Source organism: Macrobrachium rosenbergii, chromosome 48 (assembly GCF_040412425.1).
Source record: "Macrobrachium rosenbergii isolate ZJJX-2024 chromosome 48, ASM4041242v1, whole genome shotgun sequence".
NCBI classification, from domain to species: Eukaryota; Metazoa; Arthropoda; class Malacostraca; order Decapoda; family Palaemonidae; genus Macrobrachium; species Macrobrachium rosenbergii.
In genome coordinates, this window is record NC_089788.1 from 67,382,720 (window position 1) to 67,405,219 (window position 22,500).

Consider the following 22,500-nt stretch of genomic DNA (forward strand, 5'->3'; position numbering starts at 1 on the left):
AGCCCTTCCTTCCGTACCCCTGTTCACTGGTAAAATATGGACAGTTTAAATGTTACAAGAGTATATATACAAAGCATATGTAGGTGTGGCATTAAGTCTCCGATGGTACGCAGGTGACCGTTTCCCAAGGAGGGAAAATGAACAATTCCCTAGTGGTTTCTGGCCTCAGTAAGCCCCGTTTGGCGATGCGTCTGGTGGTCGCGTTTCCTGGAACACCTGCTTGAGGAGAGGCCTGAGGATTAACCCGTCGATGTCATCCGATTAACAATGTCCTCCTGACAAGTTCATATTGGTGGTTTGAGTGATGATAGGTGATTCCAGCATCTTTCTTTTGTATGGACAAGTACTTTTGAAAATCAGCTCTGCCCGCTCCAATTTATGGAATGGCCTTTATTCTTGATATGAAGGAAAATCCCCGAACTCTCCGAAGCGTACCGTACTGATCTTCATATATATATATATATATATATATATATATATATATATATATATATATATATATATATATATATATATATATATATATATATATATATATATGGATATAATAGAGAGAGATATAGAGAGAGAGAGAGAGAGGAGGAGGGATATATTTCTCTCTCTCTCTCTCTCTCTCTCTCTTTCTCTCTATATATATATATATATATATATATATATATATATATATATATATATATATATATGGAGAGATAGAGAGAGAGAGAGAGAGAGAGAGAGAGGGGGAGAGAGAGAGAGAGAGTGAGTGACATATATATGCTCTCTCTCTCTCTCTCTCTCTCTCTCTCTCTCTCTCTCTCTCTCTCTCTCTCTCTCTCTTTTCGACCCCATTCTCTCATTCACGAGAGTGATAGAAACAAGTTAATGGTATCATAACTGATGACCTACATACGCAGACAAACACCTCAATTTATTTGTTTTTCTTTTTTATTTTTTTCCTTTATTTCGAGGATTGTTTCTGTTTTTTTTTCCCCGTCGAAAATACGGTCGGTCCGAAATGTTTTTGTTGACGTTCGGTAAAAGCGATGACGTCAGAGGTATTTTCTAATGGGTTTTTCTGTGTTTGTGTTCTCTTAGCCGGAGCCCCCTTCCTCCCCCCGCACCCCCCAACACCGGGGATGTATTTGTGCCAGTTGGTCGAAGACTATTTTTCTGCTCGCTGATAGTGCTAAGCACTCAGTGTAGTATTTTGTTAAATTTTTTGTATGTCTATCCGTCTATTTTTGTCCAAATGTATATGCAGATATATATATATATATATATATATATATATATATATATATATATATATATATATATATATATATATATATATACGTATATATTTGTATGAATATATATATATATATATATATATATATATATATATATATATATATATATATATATATATATATATATATATATATATATATATATATATATGAATATATATATATATATATATATATATATATATATATATATATATATATATATATATATATATATATATATATATATATAAATATATATAAATATATATATATATATGTATATATATATATATATATATATAAATATATATAAATATATATATATATATATATATATATATATATATATATATATATATATATATATATATATATATATATATATATATATATATATAAATATATATATATATATATATATTATATTATATATTTTATTATATATATATATATATATATATTTTATATATATACACATATACATATATATATACAAATAATTTCTGTTTTTATTCCGTTTTCATATACATATACATATATATATAGAATTTCTGTTTTTATTCCGTTTTCATATTATATTCTTATATTCACGACTGCTTTCATGTATACTCGGATATACAATGCTTCTTCACCATATAAGTGTGTTTATTTGTATGAATGCACTTCACAAATGAGTCGAAACGCAGTAAGTCATATCATTTCTGTATTTTCATAAGTGTCCAAGATTTTGCTTCCCACATGCACCTATAGCAGAATCATCGTAAATGTAATATGCAAAGTCATGGTTTTCTTTTATGCCAAAGGCATATTCAATTAATATATAATGTATAATGGTTATATATGTGTATGCAAGTTCACCAAATTGCTTACGATTTCTCGCACTTGGTTAAAATCGTACAAGCTGATTGAATGCTAATGATCTAACCGGAAGTGAAATGAACTGAATGATGGCACCAGGTGTTGTTACGTTATAGAATATTCGTTTTGCATACGTTTTGTAGGTAGATAAATATATATTTTTTATGCTTGCATGTTATGCATCTGTGTATACCATTGTTCAAAATTGAGTAATTACGCACTGAATACTGGGATTTTATTTTTTATAATCTGCAGATTATAGAACAGCAGACCACTCCCGTGTGGTAGTTAAATTGGGCAATAAACCACCTTAGATTTTAATTACTTCATTAGCCTGAAATTTCTAGGTGCATCGTTTTTGGAAACGCTGTATAATATTAGTGATTTTTATGTGGTTTATGTTTTTTTTTATATAAATACAAGATACGTTAATATGGATTCTTCAAGCACTGGAGATATTAATAAGAATAATAGAGAATTTCTCTTACTGGTTTGAGTGACTCCGGCAGAAAAAAGACAAATGCTTGTTTATAAAAGATAACGCAGTGACTGCGATGCATAACATAGGTTTAGTATACATATAGCAATTTAAACGCTTTATTCATTGCCTACATACGGCTGCAGGACACTTCGCCCTTATTCATTATCTACTTCCAATTTCAGAACTCTTCGTTCATTACCTTAATAAGGATTTGTTGACGTTCTGTTATTACTTGCATCCATTTTCAGGCGAGGTTGTGGTTGTGTTCTGATATTCATATATTTTACAGATATATGTTTAAGGTCTGTAATTAAGCTTCCGAACAATTGCAAATGATCTAAAAAAACGACTTTATCCCTACCATACCCTCATTGTTGGGAATATTTTATATAAGCTCTATAATTATGTTAATTTTCGTGTTTTCCCTCACTCTCATAAACATTCTTCCTTGACGAGGTTGGGAAGTCCGTCGCTTCTCTCGTGGCTAAGCCCGACTGCCCTTTCTTTCCTTGGCAAATACCTCGCTGTGACTGAATGTAAGCTGTGATGCTCAGAATTAGCAAAGCTTACTGAGGATGCTTTTCGTGTTTCGTTACTGTTTATTCACAGTTCTCAATTCAGGGATTTCGACTTAAGTTGCCTACGTTCTTAAAAGTCATTGGGATTTACTTATATATTATATTGTGTCAGTATTTGACACATAATGTAGAAAATATTTTTTGGCGTTTTCCCGTCTTGCAATTTCTTTTGATATTAATTTTGTTTATACATTTTGCCAGTCATCCCACAATAGTTCTAAATATAATTCATGTTAAGATTATTCTTACTTTTTTTAATGAATTAAGTGTAATTTCTGTATAACTTAGACATGGGTTGTTTTTCCCTATCTCTTTCTCTCCATATATATATATATATATATATATATATATATATATATATATATATATATATATATATATATATATATATATATATATATATATATATATATATATATATATATATATATATATATATATATATATATATATATATATATATATATATATGTGTGTGTGTGTGTATGTGTGGGTGGGTGGCTGTAAAATGTGTGTGCAATGCCTTCGAGAATTGCTTGGTCACTTTACCATTACAGAAATAGAAAATAAAAATGGTTCAGTTCAGATTAATTAAACTTAATACAGCTTCTAAACTATCCACACATTTCCCTTTGAGTTCATCTCGCATCACCTGCATTCTTGCGGAGGGTGATTATCGTACATCTTACCTGTACTCTTTCGTGCCGTTGTTTTTGAGATCTCGCATACTTCCTCTTTTAACAGTCCCTCATTTAGATGCATTCTGTAGCCAACGTCTTTCACTTTTCTCGCATTCTCTTCGCGGAATTATTATGACTGTGCCTCCTTCCTCTCCCCTCGGATTTCATCTCTCATCCCCTTCGTGAAATGTAATACCGTTGTCTAACTAATAACAGTTCTTCATTTTCTTTATAATGCTGAAGCCCTCGCTGGAAAGTGGAGAGAGCGCCCTGAGCCCTATTCGGATCCTGCTTTCGCTTTATTCTCTCGCGTAACGTTCGGTAATACTTTCTGTTCTTGCGTTTCTGCCGCCTCAGGTGTAAGTCTGTATTTCTAAGAATAAATGAGGAAATTACACGTGTGGCGCTGTATGCTTTAAGGCAATTTGAACTCTCGCTGCTTTAGTCTGTTTTTTTTTATTATTTGTCTTATTTTTTTGTTCTTATTAGAGTGCGTGTAACGTTATTCAGTTTAATGGTGATCGGTCTTTTTCCCCTTCCCCTTTTTTTCCTTTTGATACTATTATTATTATTATTATTATTATTATTATTATTATTATTATTATTATTATTATTATTATTATTATTAAAAAGGATGGCTGTATTATGCGAATTTATCTTATATAGTGTCTTTTCTATCCTCCTTAAGACCTGTTTAAAAGAGGGTCTACTCCCTTCATATATTATTATTATTATTATTATTATTATTATTATTATTATTATTATTATTATTATTATTATTATTATTATTCCCTTAAGATAAAGCAGGGAGGCCCGAGATATTACCTCTCTCTGTTCAATTGTCTCTCCGTCAGTACTTAAACTACATCGTACTATGTGAACTCTGAAAGAGATTGAGACTTCACAGAAAGGGCTTCCACTAGTTAAGCTACTTCATATGACACTAAGACTGGTGACCCTGGGACCTTGACTATTACCTTCATTCTGTAGTTAGGTGCCATAAGGGTTATTCGTTTTTGACAAACACGTCATCAGACTCTTATTTTATCAAGAATTCTTTTGCCATTTCATTTTCTTAACCATAAACTCCTTTGCCCGTAGGGGGGGGGGTGGTAGTGCAGTCAGTGCACCTCACGGGTTGCACTGTAGGCGTTATTAAAGGTTCTTTGCGGCGTCCCTTCGGCCCCTAGCTGCAACGCCTTTCGTTCCTTTTACTGTACCTCCGTTCACATGTTTCTTCCATCTTGCTATCCACCCTTTTCTAACAATTATTCCCTAGTGCAGCTGCGAGGTTTACCTCCTGTTACACCTTTCAATCCTACCTACTCTCAATTTCCTTTCCAGTGCTGAATGACCTCATAGGTCCCAGCGCTTGGCCTTTTGCCTAAACTCTGTATTCCATAAACTCCCTAGTTTTATGTATGATGTTTTTCGTACATTATATCTTTGATTTTTCGTTGCTAGAGGTTTTCTGTTGACAATATGTGATTTTTAGCATTTTCTCATTTCCCTTTTCGTGTCGTTTGTCGTTGATGACCATTAGCTTTGTGGCGCCAGTTTACAGTGTTAGTAAAACAATCAACAAAATCGCCCCTTTTGTTATTTCTTGTTATGCTTTGTTATTCTGTAATCGTTCTTTTACAGTTTCTTTTGTGTTTGTTTTTTCGTTTCTTCCATTATTTGACTTTTACTCTTTGTCATCCTACCGTTGGTCTTCTCCCCCTTGTATATATATTTCTCTCTCTCTCTCTCTCTCTCTCTCTCTCTCTCTCTCTCTCTCTCTCTCTCTCTCTCTCTCTCTCTCTCCTGGTTCGTAGTTCTCCATGTTTTCTTCCCTTGCATTGTTCTTTTTTTTCATTCGAGTTCCACTCGCCCTCTCTCTTTCTCTTTCTCTCTCGCTTTCTCTCTCTTATTCTCAGCTTCGTTGTTTTCGTGACGTCACTTTTATTCTTTTCCTTTCATCTCTCTCTCTCTCTCTCTCTCTCTCTCTTCTTTTCTCCATCTTCTCTCTTTTTCTATTTGTCTTTTCAGTTTTTTATGCCATCTTTTATCTCTCTCTCTCTCTCTCTCTCTCTCTCTCTCTCTCTCTCTCTCTCTCTCTCTCTCTCTCTCTCTCTCTCTCTAGCTTGCTTTTCCCTATTTCGTTTTTCTGTTTGTCTTTTCAGTTTTATGCCACCCTCTCTCTCTCTTCTCAGTTTTCTGCCTCTCTCTCTCTCTCTCTCTCTCTCTTCTCTTTTCCTATTTCTTGCTTTTCCTTTTTCTGTTTGTCTTTTCAGTTTTATGCCATCCTCTCTCTCTCTCTCTCTCTCTCTCTCTCTCTGTGGGTCTCCTTAAATCCTAAGACCCAACGGAGGGCTTTCAATTAATAGTTCATTAGCATAGTAATGTAGGCAGAAGGATCTGGAACTAAATTAAGAGGAATGAGTTCCAGCACTACAAAGTTAAGTTCGTTATTTTTCTTAATAAAATTGTTTTGCAAAAGTTATATAATTAAGGAAGGGGGGATGGAGGGAGTCCGGAGGAGGCGGGGGAAGAGGAGGGAGGAACTTTTTATTATAAAAAGCCCTGCTCCTTCTGAAAAATAGATTAAGGTTCTCTCTCTCTCTCTCTCTCTCTCTCTCTCTCTCTCTCTCTCTCTCTCTCTCTCTCTCTCTCTCTCTCTCTCATTCTTCTTTTGATATAGTAGTTATCTTATAAGATAATTGTCACGGTTATTACTCCGCAATGATTGTAAACATATATATATATATATATATATATATATATATATATATATATATATATATATATATATATATATATATATATATATATATATTTATTTATTTATTTCCGGCAATTTTCCGAAATTTGAAACACAATAGAACCATGATGGAGGAACTAAGTTTCAAAGCGCCACTCGTGTCACTATATCGCTCAATCCTCACAAGAAAAATGCACAATTACACCCCTTTTAGCAAACACCACTGAATGGTTTGCATTTAATTGTTCCTATAGACAAAAAGAAAATTTCTGCTGAGTGAGGATCAGATTTCAATTTCAACACTGTTGTAATTTGTGTTAAAGATCTGGTATTAAAGGCCAAAAATACGAAATGCTGAAATTCTGGTTAATTATCTCCTAGAATAAGGGCTTATTCCAAGCATTTTCAACTATATATCTGGTTCCTTTCCTAATATATCCTCTGTGGCCCGAAAAATTATATACGTGTCTGTGTGTGCGTGTGTGACCATACTCCTGTCTTCAAATAGGATTGGGTGATTCAGAAGGATGAAGCCTTCGGGATTATCAGTAAGCCTTTTGAAGCCCTGAAACCATTTGAAACAGAACAGCTGTTACTGAGTTACTAAATTTTGGCGGCTGAAAAATGCCTTATATAATGTTACAGGTTCAGGAAAAAGTATGACATAAACGACATAATGTGTAGAGATTTCATGTTGTGTTCCTCATACGTATATGTATTTGACATAGGGTGGCTACTTTGTTAATGCTATGCAAGGTTGCCCCGTAATGTTGATATCTGTGTTGTGTGGCTTATATGTATGTTTGAATTTGCATAGCAAAACTAGTTTTCTTGACTATTACCCATTTATGAAGCAGATTCTTGGGTCCTTTTTTTTTCTCTAAAAATACTTTTGTCACGTCCCTTCTTTTGCAATTTTCTTTTAATTAATAGCACTGTCGCCTTTCCCTTTAGTTTTTAATAGCAGCTGTAGTGACTGCTGAGGACTTTTGTAGTAGTTTTCACTCTCAGATATAGTTCTTGCAAAATTCATTTAGAATACATATCCATACTGCACTGAATTTAGGGGCTTATTATTTCCCATCACCGCCTGCACCTAAGCAGGTTTGCTTAAATATTCTACAGCCCTTAATGATTTGCCTTGCGGGGTCGTTAATCTTTCCTGACGTAACCTCTCTTATCCTGGATTTTATTACCCGTAATTGAAGATATTTATTATAACTTCTGTCAGATTTCATAGAGCTGGCTGCAGTCTTAATATCATCACTTATTTTCTCATATTTCTTGAAGCGAGACAACAGTCTGCCTTTCATCTTTAAAACATAAAAAAGAGCTTAGAAAGAAAGCATTAAGAGAACCAATTCTTTTCCACTTAATCTACTCAGCTCTTTTTCCTGTCCCATATTTTGCACCTTGTTTATGAAGGCGTTGTTCGCTCTTGTAGAAGTGCCACTTAGAATTACGTATATTAGTTCTAGTTTTATTTAAAGACAGTTACATAACTAAAATTCTTTTAGAACCACGGGCTTCAAACCAAGAATTTCACTCCGGAAAGAATTACACAAACAAATAAGCAAATATATATGCTCACAAGATTACATACGAAATTCTGTATACACACACAAACACACACGCATACGCATACACACACGTGCAATATATACGCAAAGTCAACCCATCTTCTCCGGATCTCATCCATTAGCCGGGTTGGTGGTTAATTATCTTAATATGGTAATGTATGCTGGATCCCCATTGTTTATGTCATGGGTAAGCGAGGAGGATTATCATTCTCTCTCTCTCTCTCTCTCTCTCTCTCTCTCTCTCTCTCTCTCTCTCTCTCTCTCTCTCGTTTTGAGGAGGGTTAATGCCTGACTCCGTCATCGTCTAATTTTATGATCTCGTAACTCTAGCTTTACTCGACCAATTTTTCATTTATTTTTGTCATTCATTTTTAAGTTTTATTCTTATTTAGGTTTTTTTCGCCCTCGAAGGCTTGGTTTACTTTTTGCTTTCATTTATTTTTGTGAGGTTTTCTTTTTACTTTTTATTGTGAGATTTTTCGTTTTACTTTACATATAATATATATATATATATATATATATATATATATATATATATATATATATATATATATATATATATATATATATATATATATATATATATATATATATACATACAGACAATGTTAATCATGTGCAGCATTTGTTAATATATTTTGATTCTCATTACTTCACTGTTTTTAAGTTGTAACCGGAAAATTAACTTCCCTTTTCCCTCATCTGTTCTATAACGCTAAATCTCTCTCTCTCTCTCTCTCTCTCTCTCTCTCTCTCTCTCTCTCTCTCTCTCTCTCTCTCTCTCTCTCTCTCTCTCTCTCTCCGAAGATTCTACCATCTCCTTTAGTTCCCATCATAACATCCTCTCCCATTAAGTCCTTTCTGCCCTTAATCTTCTTAGCATCGTCTTGATTTTACAATTCTCTAGAATTATTGCCGTGTGCATTTACTTCAGGTTATTATTATTATTATTATTATTATTATTATTATTATTATTATTATTATTATTATTATTATTATTATTGACCTCTTTGAGTTGTTTTTTTTCTTTTGTTGTTGTTAGTGATGATGCCTCTCTCGTTCTTCCACCATCTTTCTCCATATAATAGAAGAATCCGTAGCATAGTGAGTGTGTTTGTTTGTGTGTGTGTGTGTGTGTGTATTTTTTTTTTTTTTTTTTACGGGAGAATATGCAAATTTAAGAGCTGATGCTCCCAAGGCTTTTCCACGTGGCAGCGTTCCGTGTTATTAATGGACTGCTCAGGGAAGCTTTTAGTTGTGTTTTCAGTTCAACATCAACATAACTGTTGCCATTTGTTATGGTTCTCTTGGCACGCGGAGAGAGACATGCCGTATTCGGGGCGGCGTTCGAATCCGTGAAATCTGGCTTCGAGGTCACAGGTTTAGACGTCAGAGGTACAATGTACGTATTTACATGATGCTGTTTTCGGGTCTGAGCTTGAGTTCGAATCCCTGTAATCTGGCTTCGAGGTCGCAGCTTTAGACGTCGGAGGTACAGTATATATATATATACACATGATGCGCTTTCGGTCTGGAACTGTGTTCGAATCCCTAAAATCTGGCTTCAGACACGCGCTTATATATACATATGTGTGTTTATGGATACCTGTTTGATTATTCTTTAAAAAGACTGACAGCGAGGGAAAGTTTTTTCCCCCGAGAACAAGACAGGTGAAGTTCGCATTCCTGGTAAAGAAGTCTCGCCTGACGATGTACGATAATTCGCGTGACAACTTTTCCGAACGAAGGGTTACATGGCATTCTCGTCTTTACGGCTTTACGGCCTTCTTTTAAATTCCCTGCGAAATTCAGTTAAGGAAATCTGTCCAACAAGGGCTTCTCGGGAAAATGGTTATTTGTTAAGATGCAAATTCTCGCTCTGAATAATTCCCGTTGTCAGGCCGATGTCGGGAAAAACTCAGGGCTCATTCACTTCAAGGAGGAGAGAGAGAGAGAGAGAGAGAGAGAGAGAGAGAGAGAGAGAGAGAGAGAGAGAGAGAGAAGATTCTCGTTTAATCATTTTCTCTTTGAGCTCGGAATATGGAATATGCCTTTTATTTTTAACGGCACTGGTATTAGATGAAATCCATTTCTTGGGAGTGTTCATTATTCTTGATGTTCAGTTAAACGCTGCATATTCCTGTTCTCTCTCTCTCTCTCTCTCTCTCTCTCTCTCCTATTAGTTATGGGGAAAATAACTGGTTATTCAGTCAAGTTACCCACCTTATTAAAAAAAAATGAAGGTGCTCTTTGCGCTCCTTTTCTCTTTCAGCGAGACTATATTACTTTTTTCTTAGCAATATTAATAAATTTCATGTTTATGCCCCACTTGAACTCTGCGATTACCTCTCTCTCTCTCTCTCTCTCTCTCTCTCTCTCTCTCTCTCTCTTTATAGATGGAAGCAGGTTTATTTCGGCTTCTTGTCTTCAACAGTTTCTAAATCAAGTATTCAAGTTCATTTATCCAAGGCCGAACGACATTTGGGTAATTGTCCCATTGGCCTTTGCAACAAAAAAAAAATAATAATTTACTAAGCCAAAAACATGATTCATGAGAGAAGCAAATGAAGCATTGTCGAAGCAGTATGACTCAGTATCCTTCTAAAGTGGCAGTGGTCTTGACATATGAAAGGTTAATGTATCTGATTCTTGAAAAAAAAAATATATATATATATAATGATATTTTCTTTATTGTTCAGGTACCTAAAAGGACAATACGTTTCCGCCCACGGTGATGTCATCAGCCACGTGAACATCAGTATGGTGCACGTGACGGACGGAGGCACGTACACGTGCACAGCCGAAAACAGTGCCGGAAAAGTGTCACACTCTGCCAGGCTGAATATCTACGGTGCCCCGCACGTGCGGCCTATGGGTCAGGTGTCGGCTGTCGCTGGAGAGACGTTTGCCGTGACCTGCCCTGCTTCCGGATACCCTCTGGAGAAGATTGTGTGGAAGAAAGGTTGCATTTCGATATATGTGTATTGCTCTCTCTCTCTCTCTCTCTCTCTCTCTCTCTCTCTCTCTCTCTCTCTATATATATATATATATATATATATATATATATATATATATATATATATATATATATATATATATATATATATATATATATATATATATATATATATATATATATATATATATATATATATATATATATATATATATATATATACACAAGCACCCATATGTATGTATGTATATATATATATATATATATATATATATATATATATATATATATATATATATATATATATATATATATATATATATATATATATATATACTGTATATCTCTTCCCTTCACTTTATTCCTGCTTTTTTATTAAAACAATGTTAATATAACAGATATGTATTATATCCATCATTCGAACTGTATTTTACGAAATAGTTTTATACCTTTGACTGTGGAATCTCTCTTCTGTCAGTATTGTGACTTGAATTTACTGAAGTCTCCAAGAATAAATGCAATTTTTTTCTTTTATTCACATCCAATAAAAATCCGGTACAGCGAAGTTGTAACTAAAACCTATAACTTAAACCATCTTCATCTTCCAGACACTGTACGCCTTCCCACCAGCCACAGGCAGAGGGTCTACCCTAACGGCACCCTGGTGGTAGAACAAGTAACTAGGGGCACGGATGATGGCCAGTATTCCTGCTCTGCTTTTTCCCGTCAGGGGCGCTCAGATACCCAGACCCTCAACGTGCGAGTCATGGGTAGGTCATTTGTAACCTTTTTTTCGTGGGGGATAGACATCTGATCATTATTGGTCTTCGTATATTTTTTCAAAATTCTTTGTCTGTTTGAAGAATTTTTACTGATCTAGAACTAAAAAAAACATGGCCACTTTTTCTTGGTCATCGCTTCATAATGAGTTTTTTCGTTTATTCGTTTTCATAAAAATGGACATATAAAAAGAGTAAATGAAAAAATCATTAACAAGGATTACCAATGAAAAATTATTTCTGTTCCAAATCTATAAGGATTTTTTAAAGTTTTATTATGAAGATTAAAATCATTCAGGACCTAAAAAGAAATTACTAAAAAATTTCTTGCATATCAACTTCAGTTTCTGTTTCATGACCCCTCGTCGTAGTTCATTTTTCTTTTCCTAATTTCTTTACTCATTGTGATATATGAGGAACTCACGAATGGGATTTTTCATTATTAAACATTTTCTATTTAGCTTTTCATCGTGATATTTTGTAAAAATAAAAATAAAAAAATAAAAAAGAAAGAAGGTGTTGAAACAAGACTTTTCTCCCTTTGAGATTTTACTCGATGAATTTATTACTTTTTTAATTTCATTCAAAAAGTTTTTGATATGCAAAGTAGGTCGAAAATTTCTAAATGTTTTTGACTGACCACCAAACTGATAACAGCATTTCTGCTTATAACTGTCTGAAGAGAATTATTAAAATTGTACCGTATTTAACAGTTGCATGTGGTAATTTGAGAGGAATGTTTTTTGGAATATTTTAGTCAAATATTAATTGATATTTCTTTTTTTAGGTCTCTTTGCAAACTTTCAATTAGGACGTTGATTTTACTTATTTTAGCAATGTATGAGAGACTTCCTTTTCAGGGTTATTGCTGAATTTGGATCATTATTTCTTTTTTGATTTCCAGGGTTAATTTGATGTTTTTTTCTGGTTAACTGAGTTTTCATACGTTAATTTTAATCAGTACCACATGTTCTAATTATTTGCTATTTACAGCCTTATATTTTTTCTAGGTGATCATTTATCTGATTTTTTTCTTTTTTCTATTTTTGAGTTGCCTTTCAGATTCTTGCAAAATATTGGTTAATCTTCGTTAAGATATTTGTCAGTCGAGTGTTGGCTTGACAGCTGCTGTAATAGCGAACAGATCTTGTCTAGATAGATTGGGTGATAATAGTATTAATGTAATTTACACTTTAGGACTTTATGATTAGATCCCTGAAATTTTGTTGGAAGCTAATTGCAATGCTCTCTAATTCTCTAAATCTTCTTTGAGGCTAAGCTGAAATATTTATGTCCCAGATCAGTATTTAGTTTGTCTCTTAATGTTAATTATTAAAATTGTATTTTACACAATAGGGACTTTATTACTTTATCCTGGAGATTTTTATTTAAGCTTAATCTCCATTTCCTCGTTTTATTTTATTACTTTTGAAACCTAAGTTGCAATACTTACGTTCTCCATATGAAGTAAATTAAACCTCAAATGTTTTCAAAGGAATTCTATGCTAATTAATTTTAGTAATTTTCTGTTTCTTAAAATTTTTCATAAGAATTCTGTGCTAATTAATTAATTGAGCATTCTCTGTTTCTCTTGATCACTTTATTAACTAGAGTCTTATGTTTTTGCTTCATTAACAATAATGAGGTTTAACTTTCGTGTCTTTAGTCTTGAGTCTTCAGTCTAGATACAGTGGTTCTTAACCTTTTTTGACCCATATGTCAGAATGTCATCCTTCCCCCTTTCCATAATTGTCTGCCTCAAAAGACGCATTCCTAATATGTATATAATACTAAAAATCCTTATTTTCTTCCATATTAGTACATAACCTTTATATGCGAAGATTAATTTTGTAGTGTAGTTTTATACATTCAATAGCGGACCGATGCACACTGCGTTTTGTTTGGTCCTCGACCCAGTTTGACCCTGCCAATCTGTGGTCACAGTTTCCCCCCTGATCTCTGAAATTCCCCCCAGGGGGGAATTACCCCCTGGTTGAGAACCACTGGTCTAGAATGGATTTTTTTTTTAAGTAACTGTTATAGTTGAAGTTGTATGCGCCTTTCCAAGCAGATATTAGAAATTAAGTTTTTCACCCACTGCAAGTTTTAGGACTTTGCACTCTGTGACCGTCTCCAAAGTCTACTCTTTTATTTTCTTTTTAAGATTATTATCCAAGTTGAGAGTTACGTTTTCATTTTGAAGTTTAATTGAATTTTGAAACTGGTTTATTCTTTACAGCCTTTTAAAAGTTCTTGTTCAAGATTAGATTCAATTTTCAGTTACACTCGTCCTATTTCTGTTTCTCGTCACTATTTTTGAAAAGTGTGTTTTTCTTTTACAGTAGTGCTTCATTAATAAAGATAATCCTTATTTTTTTTAGACAAAATTGCTCTTAAATTCTTTTTAGAGCCTGAAATATTAATTTTAAACAATTTTATTTGTTTTCCTTTTTAAAACTGTAATACAAGCAAAACTTTTTTTTTTATTTTCAGATATTTTGTAAATAGCTATTTTTTTTATTTTCAAATATTTTGTAAATGGCTATTTTTGTTTCAATCTTAAAATCTAAGTTAAATCAAGAATAACTTGTCCATTCCATATTTTATTTTATTTAAAATTCGATTTTTGTTTTTTTAAATTTTTCTTTATTGCCTTCAGGGTTCATTATTAATAACATGTTTCTAATCGTGTATTGTGTTAATGCTTTTGCACGTTATGTATATTTCTAACTAAAAAGTTAAATTCATCAGCTTTTGTACATTGCGTAGTGATAATTTGAAAATTAAAAGTATCAAGTACTCATTCAATAAATTAGAAAACAAAAATTTAATCAGTAGTTTAGTCTAATTTAAAACCTTGTATAATTCTTACGGTAGCTAGGTAACTGGTCTTAATAATGGCTTGGTAACATAACTATAGCTTAGTAACTAAACTACAGCTTACTAAACTGCTTATCTGAACGCTATAGCTTGTAGAATGCAGTATCTTACTTTGAGAGATTAATTATGGTTTAAATGTTTTCCTGGTGGTAATGCAAGTTGTCCTTAAATTATTTTGGTAGGCTTCCTTGTATATTGTTTGAAATAATGACTAAAATAATCAACTCTTTGTGAAGATTATACACTAAATCCAAATTCTGTAAATATTACACTTGGTGCTCTAAACTTCAAGAAGCAAATTTATGTATATTTTTTTTACATAGTAACTTACTTTAGCAGTAACTTGAAATGTAATGAATAAGTGAAACTTTACGGTTACCAAGAAGGATGAATTATAGTTTTATGTAATGTAATTCCCATCCTAAATTCTTATTTATTTTCCGCTTCCTGCTCGTCATCTGCACCACATGTTAAATCACCTAACTGATGCTTTTCTGTAAATAACGTTACCACAGTTTTTTTCACAAAATAGCCTTTGCAGCCATAACCCACCACGCTTTAATCGCACCTTTAAATGAAGGAAGTCTGACACCCGTCACTTTTTTCCACTTAAATGCACATAAAAATTTGATTTTGACTGGTGGTAATTTATGTGCTGTTAATGATTTAACTCATATTCCAGAGCAAGAAAACGTATTAAACAATAGATTTGTGATAACGAAATTTTATTTCAGGATCCTTGAAATTTCATGTGTTAGGCGTTACAAAAACCTGTTTAGTGTTTCTATATTGCTGATGCCTTCTCTTTTTTTTTTTTTTTTTGTCATTTTTATGTCTAGCTTTTCAAATGAGTTGAAAAGAAGTTAGTGTTGAACCTGTTCCGCAGAGGTAAGGAGTGTTAATTTCCGTAACAGTTTTTGGCTTTGAGGTGGGATTATGTGTGGTGGCTATATTATTACAGTGCCTCCAGTCCTGCAACCCTTCCACTTCCAAGAGAGGTTACAGGAAGGCGACCGCGCGGGCATATCATGTATCGTGAGCAAGGGGGACCCTCCCATCAAATTAACTTGGGATAAAGATGGGCAGAGCATCGACAGCCTTGAGGGCATCTCGATTTCAAGCCCGACCCACTTCTCGAGTACTTTGATGATCAGCAGGCTGACAGCCCAGCATAGTGGCGAGTATACTTGCAGGGCGTCCAATGAATGGTCGGAGGTATCCCACTCTGCCTCTCTCGCTGTGAATGGTACGCCTTCACCCGTGGAAAGGCACTCCAAAGCATGGGTGTGGTCCTCACCAAAAAACAATGAACGATTCTTCTTCTTCTTCACTCTTGTTTTTTGTTTTTGTTTTATTTTCTTTTTTTTTTCTTTCCAGAATTTCACGTGTCGGTTTCGAGCGCTTACACGTGGTTAACCTGACTTACCGCGACTGTTACTTTTCTTGTGTTTTAGTCCTGCTCTTTATTCCATACTCTTACACTTACATCTCTCTCTCTCTCCGTATTTGGCTTTTAATCCTCAAGATCCTCGCTTTTTTGACTAGTACTAATGCTACAGAGTAGATTATGCATGACAGAATTCGTACCGTATGCTGACCAAGCCAAATTTGGAGCTGGTACAAGTCCGTGTATAATCATAGTAGCACTGGTATTAGTTTGAATTTCGCTTTTCTGTGCTGGCATCAATCAGTAGGACCCGTCACTATACTTCCCACGGGTCGTAATTCTAGCCTGCCGTATTGCAGGCACACATACAAGAAAAACCAATAATGTATAAACTGACTCTTTTTTCGCTTTGCTTCTCGTGAGTGTGAGTGTGTGTGTGTGTTACAGTTCCGCCCCGGCTAGCCAACATGGCCTTCCCCGTGGGGACACGAGCGGGGATGAGAGCCCAGGCCACCTGTCTCATGCAGGAAGGTGACCAGCCCCTGACTTTCGCCTGGCAGAAGGATGGCCGGCCCCTGGACGGTATCCGCGACGTCCGCACCTCGCAGCTCGATGCCTTCACTTCCATTCTGGTCATTGAGCGGGCCTCGGCCGAACATTCCGGCAACTATACTTGCGCAGCCACCAACCCTGCCCGAACCTCCACCGTCGACGCCCAGCTGACCGTCAGCGGTAGGCTGCCCACGCCTCTCATGGCCAGTAGGGGTGAAAACTGCAAATAAAGAGAATTTTAGGATTGGGGGCTTTCATTATGAGGGACATTGTGCTTTTGCTCATAGCCTTTTTAGGATGTCTAGACATTAGGGAAAGCCATAAGACGTTAGGAGGTAAGTAAGTCTATTCCAAGTGAAGATGACTGAAATGAGACTTTGCTTCGACCAACCGGACTATTTCTTCTTCACATGAATGGGATGGAATGTGATAAGCACGTTTAAACATTAACTTCTATTCACGATACGAAAGTGATTGAATTTAACTTTTTCTCTGGTTACAAATAAGTTTTGTTTTTCCCGAAATTTACTGCTTATATAATACAGACAGTAGGTTGCTTATCACATTCTGTGATGTACAAAACTCGAGTGCACGTCTTTGTTTACCGACACGAAACACACAGACACAGACAATGAGGACGTTATCCTGCTTACTGGCAAGCAAAATCAGAAATCACGAATCAGAGGCCATGTGAAATATTTTTACATTTAAAGGCAACGGTACCCACTCTTAAATACTTGGGTTGTGAGCCGCAGAGCTGTTGTAAGTCAAGGTTGTACCCAAAGAATGTATTTGATCATAATATCAGATTCTGTAATTTAATTTTTTACAAGTAAAATAAAAAGTCAAGTTATCATCATTCTTGTTGAGAATAGACCCTATCTATCTATCATAATAATTCTTGAGAGGCAAACAGAAGCCCTGATTCCGATTTCTCGACGAGTGCTTCATATATTTGTATTCACTTCGGCTAACAGCGTAACTATTTTAGTGCAGTGTTTTCGTGTCTCGGAGCTAATAACTGTGACTGGTGGCGACTGGCGGAGACTCTTTGACAGACTGTGTGTATCCTGTGTGGGGAGTCCTCCTCTTCTCTGATTCTTTCTCTTTAGACACAGAAATCTGATCATCCATAGAATCACTCGTTTATCCCAAAACTCATGTTGCTGGAATTTTATATATATATGATATATATTCATATCAGTCTTGGCATTGATTAGATGTGCTTTGAATGTGTCACTATATATTCATTCTAGAATGGAATTAGTCTTAGATGCAAAGATATATATATATATATTTTTTTTATATAACATTTGTGCCTACGTATTGCTCCCGCCGTTAGTATATTGACTGAGAAACAGCTGCTTTCATTCTATAATGTTTGATTTCTTTTCTCCAAGACTTTCTCATCCTCGAACCAGTTGTTTGATATAGCAGTGCTTCTTTTGTGATAAGTTTTTTTTTTTCATAAGGTTGCAACAGATGCAGAGGCATTTGTCAGATGCTTTTATCAAAAATAGGTGCCTGTAAATATTTCAAATGCATTCGTTTTCATAAATGGAATTCCATTTGATATATGGAGAGAAAATGTGCAAAACTTTTTTTGATTAGATTACAGCTTTTTACTTCGCTTTACAAATTAAGGTGTTTGAAATATGTGGATATATAGATTTCATCTCATAAAAGTAACCTTTTATTTTTCCTCACTAATTCACTTATCTGTGCCCATCTTCAGTGCCACCCACTTGGGTAGTTGAACCCTCAAGTGCCAACGTTCCTCTGGGGGGGCACGTGGCATTACACTGCTTGGCTAAAGGATTTCCAAACCCGACTGTTGTGTGGAGGAAGGAAACAGGTAGGATTTTGTATACTTTTTTATAGTATAGTGTTCCTTTTAAGGACATTATTTGCCCAGAGGGTATAACGTATGCCAAAAGAGCAAAGGTCTCAGACTGAATGGTAAGTTCGAGATTTCTTTATTTATTTTTTTAGTGGGCTCAACGTAGCGTCATGAATTGTTATTTTTTCCACTATTGCTTGTGTTTATATAATGATTGAGTGTTTGTGCGAAACCAAGATACACTGGGGAGTTATACAGACATTATATCTTCGTCATTTGCCAAGGTATTAAAGTAAAAGCCTCCCCTACCGTAGGTTAAGGCCATACTGTTGCCTCACAAAGAATGGTCTCGCGTTACGTTTGCCCCTCTGTCAGAAATGGATGCCATACTTACAACATTAGCCCAGTTTTAATAGTTAATCCCTGTGGAAACTCCCAGTGCTCGCGATAGTGGTCTAAATCAGCGTTATTTAGAAAATTATTTTTGCTACTAATTGATCTTTCACTGATAGGTCTGTGCCCAGCCCTGGTTTGTTTGTTTAGAGTGATTCAAATGCAAGGTAAAATCTTGTTTACTTTAATGGAACAACATGCATATTCCACGTTAAGTAAGTATCCCTGACGAATTAAAACCCCAATCAGTGATTGTATACACTCGAATGAAATTCAAGGTGAGAAATTCCTGTGTTCAACGAATTTCATTCGGCGATACATATAGAATATTGATTAGTTTTCATTCCATTAAACTGATAGTATTAGTTTTAGTAATTATTAGGAAAATGTTTAAAAAACCTTTGAGTAGGCTGAAAAGTGCTACCATTTAAAACTGACAAAATTCTCGAGGCAAAGAATTGCCCCAATTTATTTTCAGTCATCAGAGCTGACAGTAAAATCAGATAGCTGCCCCAAATTACAAAATATTTGAGCGTAGTAAAAAAGTGACACCGAAAAATCGCAAGAAAAGAAACCACCTGGTATTTTCATGGCAGGGGCATTGAGTTTTAATGGTAAATCCATGATCATAATCTCGTTCCCACACATGGCCTTTAAACTCTCGATCTTTTTCATTGCTGCTCTAATGTTGGACTTGTATTTGTTTTTTTACCATCCAGCAATTGTTCAGGTTAAAGGTCCATGTATACAGACTCGGTGCTTGGTGCTTATTGTATCTTTAGATTGTTTGTGTCTAGTTTTATAAGCATTTTTTCTATTGAAAATTCACTGTATTTATGTATTAAGTTTGTTTATTCACGTTCGTGTCTCTTTCTACGTTGACAAAGTTGGTGTTTGGTTGAGTAAACGCGATAAAAACCAGGTCACTTCTATAGGATGCTATGAAGCAGCCGTAATTTGATTAGTCACGGCAATTTCATTTACATACCTGTAAAATTTTTATAGTCTAAACTTGTTGATAGCTTGTCGCAGCTGTGAAGCGGAGAATTATTTTTTCCGTCGATTTTGGCTTCCTCTTTCTTCACCTCGCTCTCTTGATAAGGTTTTAATTCACTAAAATAATGGTTTAAGTGTTGCTGATGATTTCAGTATTTGAGATATGGTACCTAAAAGTACCAGAGGGTCTTACAGTGTTTGTTATTTGTTTCTTTTAATGAATTCAAAGGTGTCTTACATAGGTGAAGTTGAAGCAAAGTACCCAGGGCATTCGATTGTGATGCTCTGTTTTGACCTTCACTTTTTGTCATGTGTTTGTGACGTTTATATTCTTGTTGTAATTTAAACACATGTAAGATTTTGAACCATGGTATCTACAATTTTAACTGCAAAAGAATTTCACAAATTACATTCCTGATGAAAATGTTAATATATAGAAAACAAAGGATATCACCTCCTAGTAACATCCTTAAAAAGTTATATATATATATATATATATATATATATATATATATATATATATATATATATATATATATATATATATATATATATATATATATATATATATATATATATATATATGTATATATATATATATATATATATATATATATATATATATATATATATATATTTATATATATATATATATATATATATATATATATATATATATATATATATATATATATATATATGTGTATATGTATATATATATATATATATGTATATATATATATATATATATATATATATATATATATATATATATATTTATATATATATATGCATGTGTGTGTGTATGGACATTCGTATGCATGTCTGCAATTACATGAGAATGCAGGTACTTTTAATACTTATCCCCATCCTAACATATGCGCTTCAGGAGATCCACGTTTTACACCTTTTATCTGTGACCCCCTTTTTCCCTCTAACTTGTTTTTGTGGAAATTACGCTTCCCTCGCAACTGACGGCACAATTGGATGATACCGAAAACAAAATTTTCCATCGCTTTTATGGTCCCCCTTTTTTCGGGGGCTGAGGGAGGGGGGAGGAGGAGGGGGAGTTTGGGAGGGAGGGAGGTGGGGAGGGGACGTCGACACAGGCCCCGACCCCATAAGTGTTTTGACAAAGGAGTGGCAATAACGTGTTATGGTCTGACCTGGAAACTTTTCCCTATTGATTTTACGAACATCATCATAATCGTGCCGCAGTCGTGTAATATACGCGTATTGGCGATGGGGAATTTTTGTGCATTGCTATTTGGGATGCGGTTATCCTCCTCCTATTCCTCTTCCTCTTTCTCTTTCTCTTTCTCTTTCCTCTACGACTTCTGTTCCTTCACGTGTGTTAATGCCGATTATCAAATAGGACCAAAGCATATTTAAAATTACAGGGCGTGTTTCTAATATGTTTGTAAATAACAGCAACAGAATATTGTAAGTATACACAACAATGTTGCATCCACTGAGGTTCTGCTACAGGTAAAAAGAAAAAATTCAATTTCACATGGAAGGAAAAACCCACAACATAGGCAGGACGTGCAAATACATTAGGGGCGATAACAGTTTCCTCACTGAGTATCCACAGAAAGAGAGAATTAGCTTTTGCACACTTTATAATCAGAAATAATAAAAACATCATATATATCTAGAAATAACCTTGACCACAGATTTGATATCTTGTATTCCTAGTTTTAACACTTGAAAGAAATTTGTCAGTGCCATTGACAGGTATGCGTGTCTGCACTATGTAATCAAATCTTCCCTTAATATTGCTTCATAATTTTTTGTTATAATGATTTGTTACTATTATTATGGTTCTTTATTCTCTCGCATTCCCAACGATAGTAAGTTTTATCTTTTAGCATGTTTTATCATTTTATCGTTTAATTTGAAGATACAGTTCGCTTACCAGACTCTCAGCGCCATTTGTGATATGCACTTTAAGAAAAACAACTTGCATAATAACAGCTGTTATTTAAATAGCATGGCATATGTCATGTGCCACCGTGGAGTTTTTCATTGTTCTAACACTCTCTCTCTCTCTCTCTCTCTCTCTCTCTCTCTCTCTCTCTCTCTCTCTCTCTCTCTCTCTCTCTCTCATTTCAAGCAGAACCTCAAAAAGTACCTTTTATATAGTGAGACCCGGGAAATCTTGCATTGTATTTCTGCTAGGTGTGAGCGTAATATTGCACTGTACCAGTAAAATATATGTTTATAAAGGTGTCAACAATTGCTACACTAATGTAAAAAATTTCAACTCGTTGTCTTCAAACAATGCACTTCGGTCAGATTACAAAGGATGATTATGTATTTTGTATTTTTGTGTAAGCACCATTGTAAAATGAGAAAAAGTTTTTTATTTGATTCTCTCTCTCTCTCTCTCTCTCTCTCTCTCTCTCTCTCTCTCTCTCTCTCTCTCTCTCTCTCTCTCTCTTTTCATGGTCAATACCTACGCCTCCCTCAAAGAGTTCCTTTGTCCCAGTAAAACTGGCAGATGAGTGTCATTTGGAAGGTCCCCAAATCTCTGTCGAACAG

The 22,500-nt window shown here is 34.5% G+C and overlaps 1 protein-coding gene across 10 annotated transcripts in view; it reads left to right on the forward strand.

Moving 5' to 3' along the window:
• The window catches only part of LOC136831491 (cell adhesion molecule Dscam2-like), a 712,499-nt gene that overhangs the window by 628,487 nt on the left and 61,512 nt on the right, over positions 1-22,500 (forward strand). For 9 of the 10 annotated variants that reach the window (XR_010850906.1, XM_067092006.1, XM_067092004.1 and 6 more), the window contains 4 exons: positions 10,873-11,135; positions 11,738-11,899; positions 16,623-16,907; positions 18,463-18,582. Coding sequence is in view for 9 of the 10 variants with exons in the window: in XM_067092006.1 (XP_066948107.1) it covers positions 10,873-11,135; positions 11,738-11,899; positions 16,623-16,907; positions 18,463-18,582 (830 nt within the window). In the remaining variant the exon portion in view is untranslated. Of the gene's footprint in view, positions 1-10,872; positions 11,136-11,737; positions 11,900-15,749; positions 16,035-16,622; positions 16,908-18,462; positions 18,583-22,500 lie in introns of all 10 variants that reach the window. The other variant, XM_067092005.1, reaches the window with a different exon arrangement.